Below are 12,446 nucleotides of genomic sequence, written 5' to 3' on the forward strand. Positions count from 1 at the left end.
CAAATTATAACAATGAATAACTGATGAATTCTTTTTATCCTATATATGATGATGACATGATTTAATATAATTACAATTTTTTTTAACGAGTACATGATTACTACGTATTTTTAATTATAGTGTAATATAATTTTTTAAGTTATAGTTAATTATTGTAATTATTTTAATATTTCTTTTTATTAAAGGTACTAACTTTCAGATATTTCTCTATTTATATAAACGTTGATAACAAATAACCAAAAATGTAATTCGTTTAGAAATTAAATAACAATCAACGAAAATAAAAGGTATTCAGCGAAGGAAATAAATTGTTTAGCAATATTTTCGCAGGATTAACAAAACATCGTAAACGTCGTACTACTTTATAGAAATAATCACAGAACAACGAATCGCTGTCACGCGAGATCAGAACGCAATGTATTAAATATCCTGACTGTTTGTTCATCCGCGGTGCGTTGTATTTTTTTTACGTCCGGGCGACTCTCGGGTCATTTTTCATCCGTCGATCGACCCCTGGAAATCGCGACTCCATCTGTATTGGACTGGTCAGCATTATTTCCTTCTCGGGCCACAATGGACCACTTTTCTCCTGGTATCGTTCCGCTATGTCCGATTTCGCCTCTCGCAGTTTTTTTTTCTGTCAATTATCCATCCTTTCTCTCTGTTTCTTTCTCTGGTCTCTGACCACTGCCGACCGCTACCTGACGATAGACAGGATGTACCGCTCCGAGTACCCCGGGCGCAAATCACATTCCGTGACGCGTGTTGTCCCTTGGAGACAATGGGCCCACAGGAGCACTCATGCGCCCCGATATTCACGAAACTTTCGAGCGGAAGTGCTTCGTCGACACAACAGATAGCGGCAACATGGTATTTAATCGTTCTAGAAATATAAATTTTGGAAAAAATTTAGCAATGAAATACATACATATATATATTTTTTAAATATATGTATATACATGGAAACAGTTTTGCTGAAATATTTAAAAATTTATCTATATCGAAAAAAGGTGATATCATTTTAGGTTTTTTCGAAATTTCATTTTCTTGAATGGCAAAATTAAGTATAATATCGTATATTATGTGATACGAACATTACTCTTATACTAAAACGTTTTTTTAATCGTATATTTCTAAAAATGAAAATAATCAAGATTTTTACATATCATGTTTTTTAAATGTCATTTCATTTTTTTTTCAGTAGCCCCCTTAAATCTATATTTTTTTGTTTTTGTAAATTGAAAGATGAAATTTGACAAAAATATTTTTTAAAATATTTTCTGATTTTGAAATATGTTTTTTAAAAATAAGTTCCACTGTTGTTTGTTCATGGTTTTAATGTTATCTCCCTATTTCCAATAGCTTTTAATCTATCACCAATATTTTTCTATATTTTTCATAATAGAATATCGCTCATTCATTTCTCTTATTGTCATATCTTTTCTTGTTTTTATAATTATTTTCATGTTCTTTTCCTCCTATTTGTCTCGTATTTTTTTCGTGTTCATCAGAAATCAAATCTTATTAACTATATTTACAGGCTTCCGATATTTCTTACATGACATACAACAAAATAATGTATGAAACAATCAGCTTTAAAACAAGAAACACTTCAAACTTACAATTTAAAGAATAATAGATACTGTTTACATTGATAAATTAAAAATGAAATTTGACTTACATGCCGGTATAAAATGCATAATAAAATGCATAATAGCACAAATAACGCTGGCCTTATTCTCTTCACGGAAAGGTTTCGATTCTTTTGTGAAAGTAGATTTGCCAGTGGCTTGACAAATTGAAACCAAATGCATTTAAAATTATAAACAATCTGATACTTGTCGCTCTCCATGTCACTCAATTTTTCTCTACAAAAACAAGTTAGTCCATTAAAATAATTATTCAGGATGCTCGAGCGCATGATGATAACGCTGTAAAAAATTTGGATATTCTAGCAACAAGTTGCAATGTTTGAACGTTCTACATAATTATTTTGGTAGTAAAACAATTATTTTCAGATCTAGCTAAATTTTTAGATACTTTAGCAGAAATTGTTCTTTCCGTATATATAAATTTATATTTAAAAAAAAAATCATTGCTCAAACTGCGTAATTATAGAAATTCGCGATGGCGAACTTCTATAATTATATTATAAATATTTTTTTCGATGAAAAAAATTATTCTTATTAGCAAATGTATGTAGACCTTGCAATGCATATTTTATGAATACTTGCTCTTCTCCCAAAGCTGATGCGCGCTCGTGAAAAGATTCAATTCCAGACATATCCATGATAATATCGCATTCGTGCGATGTCGCGATTGAAATATTTCAGTGGCAATGCGTTTCCGGAACCATGAAAAAGCTACGGTGCCTCTAGGCCGCGGGATCTCGCGCGGTTTCCGAAGGCTTCCGCATAATTTCCCAGCGACGAGTGAAGATGATGACGCGAAGAGCAATGGGGCACGAGACCGATAAATTTTAGAGGCAAGAATGGAGAAAACATTAACGGGCGCGCGTGGATGTCGACAGAGGTCCGCACGATGTTAGGAGTATCCGCTTCTGATAAACTTACTCGACTAGAGATTACGAGAGACTTCTCTCGTAAAGAACAATTCTCTGTAAAGAAGAGACATACGAAAGACGAGCATAGATGCGAGAGGAAGAAACATCGGAATGCGCAATCGGAAGTTGATTTAGAATCATAATATACTATCGCGATACATTATCGCGTTTTGTCGCCCGAACAAGAGCTTTTAAGGGAATCCTGAAGTCGTCTGTGTTTTACCGATTTTTCCTTTATATATAAATTAAAAAATTCTTTTTCACAATTAAAATATAAACGATAATGTAGTTCAAATCGGTCGACTTCATGTCAAAAACGAAAAAAATTGAAAAATTACAATTTTTTATCGGCTTCTAGCGTTTAACTAATATTTGCTTTATATAAAAGTTTTGTACTTTGTATGTATAAAATAATCTTGGCTTGAACTATAGATATTACATGACAAACAAAATTGAGTTCTTAAAATTATAGGATATTTAATATGAAAGATTAGTTATAAAATTTGTATATATGTGTGCGTGCGATATTGATGTAATAATGTGTAATATTGTGTCAATGACACATAAATTGTATGTGTATAGATCCTATTGAATCGCTAAAATAGATGAATTATTATTCTAAATTCATTCTACCCCTTAAAATCTGTTTTTTTATTTCTATACTAGATCACTACAATTCTCTTTCTCGCTCTCGTTAAATATCAAATATATATTTATATATCTAATATATATCTATCTCATTTTAAGTTCAAAAAGTATACGTTACTTCAAACACAGAAAACAGACCTTTAGTTTCCCTTTGTTATGTAGACTCCACATTTTACTCGCCAGTTTAATGACGAGACCGGAATTTATCGGTGTTCGCGTAACTACGTTTCACACCGGATTTTAAAACAGGTGCGATATAGCGCTTCCGTGACATTTTCGATGAAAGGGATCCTTTTTACCATGTAATGTAATTGAAAGTTTCATCCACCGGAAGCGAACGAATTCTCGCCAGCTCATCCACTCTACTGGATGGACCATGATTATACTTGTAGCATCGCAGCCGCGGGTGAATTGAACATCACTTCGCGACACAAGGGACAATACCTTTTATTCTCTCTTTTCCCCTCGTCCTTTAGTGCATCCTGTTGAGAAGTTTCTCTCGACTAATGAAATTTCTCTCGGGAGGAAGGATGCGTTCCCTTTAGTCGAACGATAAACGCCTTTCGACGTTGCTCGGAGTCAATCAGATTGTAGTCTCCTCCAATGGGAAAAGAGCACAGTCGGATATTGAATGGAAGAAAGTTTTGGAACAAGTTAAAAGGGAAATTGAAGCGCCGAAACATGAGTGGAACAAAGGATTTGACGATTTTCTAAACGTGCGATAACGTTCTTATTGCAGATAGAAATTTCTGTTTTCACAGAAAGAACTATTTTGCTGAAGGATCTAAAAATTTTACTACATACAAATTTAAAAATAATTTTATTAGATCATTAAACTATAAATTATGTGAAACTTGAATTAGTTGCTAGAAAGTTAAAACTTTTTATGGCATTGTTTATATGATTGATGGTCCAACAAAATTATTTTCAGATACCTAGCTCAATTTTTAGATCCTTCAATAAAATTATTCTTTCCGTGTTGTTAGAACATTGAAATTGAATAAAATAAAACAAAAGATTTGAATATTAAAAAAATGGGTTATCTTATGCGTTCTGTATTCGTTAAAAATGAGAAAACTATAGAGTTTACCTTACAAGAATAAAAGTGAGGAACTATTTTATTGCAAACCTGTAGAGTGTTAAACTCGCGTAAGTGCGCAAGTCCCCGATAAAACTAAACGATATCCTCATTGGAAAAAAAACGGAAGCCATTCTCTTTCGAGCCGGACGCGAAACGTTTTTATTTTCACTTCGTTTTGTGGTCAAGCGAGGTTATTCCACGCTCTCGATCATGTACGGCACGAGAGCCGATATCGGTCGAGAAACTTTACAGGAAGAGGGAAAGGCAAGAACAGCGAGCAAAGTCGATGAGAAAGGAGCAGAGAGAAAGAGAGAGAGAGAGAGAGAGAGAGAGAGAGAGAGAGAGAGAGAGAGAGAGAGAGAGAGAGAGAGAAGGTTATTGGATATATATATATATATTGGAAAATGGGTTTTCCTACGGCCTGAGATTGCGGTCGCGAAATTCGGGAAGCGGAAGAGATGAAGAGAAGAGAGGAAGGGAGAAGAAAGAAGAGCTGCTTCGGCGTCTCGCGAACCGCAAAATGAGAGATCGCGGCGTTTATCATAGAGAATGCATTTCGCATTTGCGTAGCGCAACCTTGCCAAGGCTTTCGCGTAATTCGAGCCGTACAAGTGGAGAATGCAGGAATCCGCGCAGTATGTAATATCTTACGATAGGAAAGAGTTAAATTACTCGTTTCTCTTTCTCTCTATTCCTTCGTCTCTCTTGTAGCCACCTGCATTCGCGGAGATGCACGCAAGATACTCGCGACTGTTGCGGAAAAAATTGCGGGCTGGCTAAGGAATTAATTGCGATTGCGGGCATTTAATAGTATAACAGCGCAGCAACTTAATGGTAATCGCTCGCACGAATGTTTGTTGCTGAATTAATATTCGCGTGATGCCTGCGTAGAAAATTTATGAGATTCCAAATGGCGATCCCGAGTGGAAAACGACATCGCGCGTTTCAATAAATAATGTGATATAGTTATGCATAAAGGGAAATGTATATATCTCGCAGGAATGCGAGAAAACAATTATAATATTTTTAATTTGTAGAATTTAGAGCTGTTATGTGTCATTTTATATTATTTTGTTATAATACAATTACAAAATTGACGTAAAATGCAAATTTTTAATCTCTTTAATGTCATTGAGATATTATATGCGGTTTTCTTTTTTCAATGCTTTTTCATTACTTATGAATTATTTGTTATTAATGAAGATACATTTGCTTGTTATCGTTATATTTTCTTATGTCTCATGTTTCGATTGAAAAAAAATTTTATACAATATATTTGTTTTTAAAAGATTATAAACAATCAAATTAGATTGAATATGCTATACCTTAATTATTTCCATATAATGAAAAAAATTTACTAAATCTTAATACATAATTTCTTTGAATAATACTAACTAAACATTAACTTTCAATAAATAAATATTTAATGAAAAATAAAAAATGATAGAAATTAATGGTTCCTCCACAAAATAAATATATGTTTGCATTTAGTAAATATTTACTTAGAATTAATTCAAACAAATATTTTTTTAAGATTTGGTATTTTTTTCGGTATAGGTGTAGCAAAGAATATAAATACGATTGAAAAAAGATGTTTGTTCACGATACAACATGGAACATTATATGTGGATGGAACATTATATGTTACATTTAAATTAATGGGATTATATGTCTTTTTCCAGCTCATGTGGATAACGAGGTGTACTTAGGAAGAGCGTTGGAGAGACTCGGCGACGCCGCGCTAAAAGAACAAGAACCGGACATAGGCGCGGCGTTTCTCAAATTCGCGGTGGTCACGAAAGAATTGAGTGCCCTCATGAAAACCCTGGTATGTGTAAAACCCTACAAGCAAAATTTGTGTCAACATATGCGAATCACGGAATATTCCATGCTTTTATTCCTGATGATTCTTCGTGACGCACGGAATATTCCGGTTCTTGTCGCTTTTAACCACGTATTTTACGTGACGATGAATAAATTCTCGGTCATTAATAAGAATAAATTAAAAAAGGACTTTGCTAAAAGTATTGAAAGCATAACGTAGTTAAGTAATCGTATTGTGGGTATGATAAAAATATGAAAAAGTTCTAAGCGGCACGTTACACTGTTAAATCTATAGTTTCAAATTTAATTCAATTTTAATTCCATTGTTTTTATATAAAATAACGATATATTAAGTAAGAGCAATAGCGACTTACATTAGATTTAAATTTGACACTGTAAATTTAATAGCGTATACTTTAAAAAATATTGATATGGATTTAACATTTAACGCTGTATATAATTCTCTGTATTGATGTTAACATCATTACAGAAACATGATCAGAATGTTCTGATTGAAAATGGATGAATTGGAAGACTCTGATTACATCGATCAGAATTCTGATTCGTCCATTTTCCACCAGAAGCAAAATTCTAATTAAGATCCAATCAGACATTTTTCTGGATTTAACGTTATGTTTTAAATTCACACCGTGATATTAACACCAACACAGTAAGAATTATATAAACACCGCATGGTCACACTGGTGTTAAATTCACACATTTTTTAGAGTGTAACATCCGAAGAAAAATTCTTCAAAATTACAAACATGCGTTGTTGGTATCTTCACCTGATCTCAACTTTTACAATTCATCGTGGATATATTAAAACGGTGTCCATAAACACGTCCTCGATGCGCCGTGTACGCGTTATTGGAAAAATCTCTTCATGGTCCATCGTCACTAATGGCAACGACCTACACATAGCCTGGCGTAGTACGCTCATCTCGTATGTTAACGTACGCGCAAGAATAGAATTTCTAAACCAGAAACGATCAATATAAAACGCGTGTACCGGCATGCGCAACGAAATAAAATTTCGCGCTCACGAGTTGTGGAAACTGTCGATTGCACGAGACTTTCGCGAGTTAGTGGTACGCTCGAGGAAGAACTGCAGACCGTCGACCGCGTTTTCTCATCCGAGGACATATGGCATTTGCAACACTCATCCTGTCAGAAAAGCGAATTGTTCCGCTAGAACAATTTTCCGTCGTCGGGATGACACTTTTGAACCGCGATTGAATAGCGTAACGCGTATCAGATATCTGGGTCACAATGAATAATGAATACAAGATGTAAATTTATGTGATGGACTCTCTACTTTTTGCGCTTATAATCTTCGTTTAACATTCAAGTAACTTTCAACTATCAAACATTTCAATTTTTATCTCGCGATTTTGAATTTGCTTAATCCCGATAGAAATTTCATTACATTTTTTTTAGCAGTTACTGAATAGTTACATTAATTCTGTTTAGTAACTAAAAGTAATTAAAAGTAAAATTATTTAAAATTCCAATTAAGATGTAACGCTTTGCCTGCTATTATTGTGCACTATAATCTTATAACAGAGTCTGACCACGAGATAACAAACTTTTGATCTCGTTATTTTTGTCAACTTCAGTAAATTAGAATAAGATAATAGAATGAGATATAAAAAAGAGACTCTATACACACACACACACACACACACACACACACACACACACACACACACACACACACACACACACACACACACCCTTCTTTCTTATTTTTGTTTGATAAAATTATTCGTGGCCATATAGGTTCTCTACTACGCACAAAAGATGCACAAAATCCATTTACTGAACAAAAATAGGATAATAAGATTATATACATTATTTTAACTAATACAAATCTATTAATGTTACATAATAACTGAACAGATGTCTTAATAATTGACATATCTTTTTTAAAAAAATTGCTTCAGTCACTGAATAAAAATCTCATCAAATTTTTGTCCATTTTCTACATAAAATTGTTACAACTAATAAGAATACAATAATATTAGATAGTAATTGGATGAATGTTTAAGAAAATTACACACATTTCTATCAGAGAATTGTTATCTTGTAATCAGCAATTAATTAGCCTGAATCGCTTTGAGTATTTGAAGAACGTTTTCAAATATTATTTAAGAATCTCTGGTTTTAAATAATATTTGAAACAGTTTGAATCTTTATGTGATTAAATTGTTTGAAAACTTTCAGAAGAAAACTCGAACTTATCGCTGCTTGCAATATGCATCTCGATTTATATCAAGATTGCATAGCAGAGCACGCACAAGTATCATTGCGAAATCATGAAGAAACCATTTTACGCCTTGCGAATTACCGCTATTACTGTTATTATGTGCATACATCATATATAAGCAAGATCAACTCTTTCTATTTATTTTTTATTTAAATGTAGTAAACTCATTGCACCTAAATATTTTGACTTTTTCTTTTCTAACAAAAAAGTCGATTTTATTATTTTTTATTTAGATATAGCGAATTCATTACGAATATGTTGACTCGCTCTTTTTTAACTAAAAATAAATTCAATTATCATGCAAGAAATATTATTACTACATATTTTTCACACTGCTCAGTCCATTATGTCATCACTTCGTAAAAGATATTAAAAGTCTCCTCGCCATGCTCGTATATTTTCACTTTTCTGACATTTAATTGCACGTCTATTACTATATGTTTGCTGATTGTGCTCTGCGAAGAAAATCCTCTGTGTTCACTCGTAATATTTTACCGTAATCGCTTCTCTCGTCTTTCTTTTCTTCAGACTCGAGGTTGCTGTCGTCATTCCGTCGAATTAAGAAACTTAATATATATAGCGTATACCATGTTAACCGGATAGATTTTCGCGCAGAAAAATCTGGAAAATATGTTAGAGATGAAATTTCACGTAATGAAATAATATTGCATAGCAGAATAATAAGTTTATACCGCTTCTGATTACTTTTTTAAACCGAATCAGTGAAAATTTCGCTGGAAAGAGAAACATAGATTTCACTGAGGATGAGTATTTCATTTATTTTCAATACTCACTGTGCTCTTTCATCTTACGTTTCACTGTGACAAGTGGAAGTAAAATTTCACTGTAAAATCAGTCACACATGTTTGATGCGAGATTCAGCTCTTAAAACTTTCTATATTTTTGGTTGTGTGCTGTTTCTTGGAAAAGAATTCTGTGAAGTAAAATTCGTATTCAACTATTCAGCTTCAGTATCACGTGTTACTTTCTCACACTTAAGTTCATTGTTTAGAGCAACTATAGTTTTTCAGCAATATAATATTACTGATTGAAATGTCCAACATCAACTGATTTCTTTCAGTGAGATTCATCAAATACAATATTATACTCATAACTGCTGCCATAATACTTTTTATCGTTTCTCGTAATACATTAGTTCCATTTAAAAGAGCACATTTATGATGTACACAAAGAGCTCGGTCTACAATACATATCAATTAGATCGTATTAATAATCACATCAATACACATCAATGATCGTATTAATGAATTGAATTCTAAGAAAATGATATCATGGAAGAAGAAGCGCAAATAAAAATAAATGTGGATGTTCGTGCAAAGTATCCTCCCAGTGGCAATAAATCGACCAAAAATAAGGGAGGCGGAAAAGGATATAATCATTCGGGCGTGGATTTTAGTTGCGGATTCAAACTGGTTTTGTCTATGTTCCGACAGTTTTCTAAGCTCGCGCTATATGATTAGCAGCATAAATCGGGTCGTCTCACGGCTGTGAGATAATTACGTTTACTGAAGCGTGCACGGACGTTATGAGCTACGAGAGCGAGCGGTTAAGAGACTCTCCTAGATTCTATCACGCACGAACGACCCTGCGAATTTATATTTGTCGGGAACTTTTAAATGCGCACACTCGTGATTTTAACGTGGCTCTTAATGTATCAGAGACGGGGGGACTGAATCTAAATTCCGGCGTTTAAACACGATTTTTTTTTTTCCACCGTGACCGTTTCTCCGATCCGAACCATTACATCCGATCCTTTACTATGATGTCATACGTACAATTGGTTAAAATGTATATCTGCATCTGATATTGGCTTCGATTCAAATTGCGCGATGCACTCCGGCAAAAGCCGGAAGCAATATCCGACTCTTCTAAGAACCTACTCGATATCTGAACCGAAATTAGCATATCTTATCGATTAACTTGAGATAATTTTGAAGCATGGAATTTATCGTCATCTTAATATTAAAAGTTCATATAGAAATAACTTAAATTAAATAACTCAGAAATTTTTTATAGAAAAAGACAAAATAATGTTTACAAATTGCAATTATTTATTCTGAATAGCATAAGATTGGCAAGATATTGGTTAAAGATTGGCATGCAGAGAGAAAGATTGGAAATATATTCGGTTTTCAATATTATGTCAATAAATTATGCTACTAGAGACATTAAATATTTGCGAAAATTCTAATATCATTCTCCTATTTTTTTAAGAACGAAAATTTAAAAACAAATAAAAACAAATGTTTTTTTTTATTTGTTCAATATTTAATTTACAACAAATAATTACATAATTAAATTTTAATCGATGATTTTGTAATATAAATCTTTGGTAAAGAAAATCAGATAATGATTTATTAGGAACAATTACACTAGAAAAAAAAATTTAGCTAAACTTTTAACAGCAATACTTTATTGTATATAACAATAAGAGTTACTTCTGCTAAACAGTTTTTATTAAAGATAATTCTTGCCTATTAAAAATTTTTGCCTATAATAAAATTAATTAAATGAGATTTTGTTATCATATTGTGAACGATTTTATCTACTAAATAAAGTGCAGTTTGTGTCATTTCCATTCACGAGTCTTGCTTTTCTTGTGAGGAAGTGTCGTCTTTACGAGTCGGTTGCACTCGCAAGCTCATTATGCGGCACGTTTGAGCGCTTTCCGAATCACTTTCCACAAGAGTCGGGAGCAGCCGAGGGATCGCCCTCGAGAAAACCAGGCTCCGAGGAGGAAACTGCGATTCTATTCAGGGCGAGCGAGGCGACGGTCTAAGCAAAGTGCTGACGCGAATCGACGGTGATTCACTATTTACCGGTCGGATAGAGCCAGGCGGTGGTCGATTCCGACTACGGGATCCCGAAGGCTCGCATTTTTTCATCGCCATTTTCCATTCGAGTCCTGACCGGTTATTCTGATAAATAGATAAAATATTACCCTTTGGTCAATTTGAAACTCGTATTGTTCCGTGGAGATAACGAAAGCTAATATTTTCATGTCTGCGTTTAATAGATACCGAGACATGTACGCAATCAGTATTTTTATCACAATGTTTACCGTTGTTGAATCAGTGATGCTGTGCGCCACAACAAAATGAATATTCTGATTATTAATGTAAAGGAAGATAAGAGACATAATTTACATTATATATATAGTATTTAAATATTTATTATCAGATAAATATATTTTTTTTAATTTTTATATGTCCTAATTAAGATTTTAATTTAATTTATTTGGGAAAATATCTCTTTTTTCGAGATGTTTTTTTTGTTCCACTTTACAATGTATCTTTTAAATTTTTTATGATTTAGAAAGCTAATTAATCTTAACGTTATATTTAATTAATTAAGAAACATTATGTGTTAATTATTGATCTTGCTATTCCAGATGCAAAACATCAACAACATTGTGATGTTTCCGTTGGATTCGGTTTTGAAGGGTGATCTGAGGGGCGTGAAGGGGGACCTAAAGAGGCCCTTCGAGAAAGCCTGGAAAGACTATGAGGCTAAGTACGCGAAAATCGAAAAAGAAAAGAAGCAGCATGCGAAGGAAGCCGGTTTGATTCGTACAGAGGTCACACCCGCCGAAATTGCAGATGAAATGGAGAAGGAAAGACGATTGTTTCAATTACAAATGTGCGAGGTGGGTGATGCAGGTCCGAGCTGCGCGAGTATATAAACGATGTAAAATAACATCACGCCAATATTGAGACATATGGATGTTATCAATGCATGTTATCGATGCGCGACATCGATATCCGGTCGTTTAGATATTGTCATGCGACAGCTGAAAAATGTATACCTACTTTCTAACTTGAAAACTTCATTTACATTCCAGCCTCTTTTCGACTTTTCGCGATTTACATTTTGTATACAATTGATACAAGGTGTCCGAAACTATATTCTATCTTGAAAATCATTCAACTAACATGATAAAAATTTAATATAAATAATTTATAATATGAAATTAAATATGAAAAAATATATAGAATTAAATTTATTTAATAAAATATATCAAATTCTATATATAAATAATT

The 12,446-nt window shown here is 33.2% G+C and overlaps 1 protein-coding gene across 2 annotated transcripts in view; it reads left to right on the top strand.

Annotated features, from left to right (window-relative positions):
• Positions 1-12,446, top strand: part of LOC108689848 (arf-GAP with SH3 domain, ANK repeat and PH domain-containing protein 1) — a 54,277-nt gene that overhangs the window by 33,589 nt on the left and 8,242 nt on the right. For both annotated transcript variants that reach the window (XM_018196803.1, XM_018196804.1), the window contains exons 3-4: positions 5,975-6,120; positions 11,798-12,052. In XM_018196803.1, the coding sequence (XP_018052292.1) occupies positions 5,975-6,120; positions 11,798-12,052 (401 nt within the window). The remainder of the gene's footprint in view (positions 1-5,974; positions 6,121-11,797; positions 12,053-12,446) is intronic.

Source organism: Atta colombica, unplaced genomic scaffold, assembly GCF_001594045.1.
Source record: "Atta colombica isolate Treedump-2 unplaced genomic scaffold, Acol1.0 scaffold277, whole genome shotgun sequence".
NCBI lineage: Eukaryota > Metazoa > Arthropoda > Insecta > Hymenoptera > Formicidae > Atta > Atta colombica.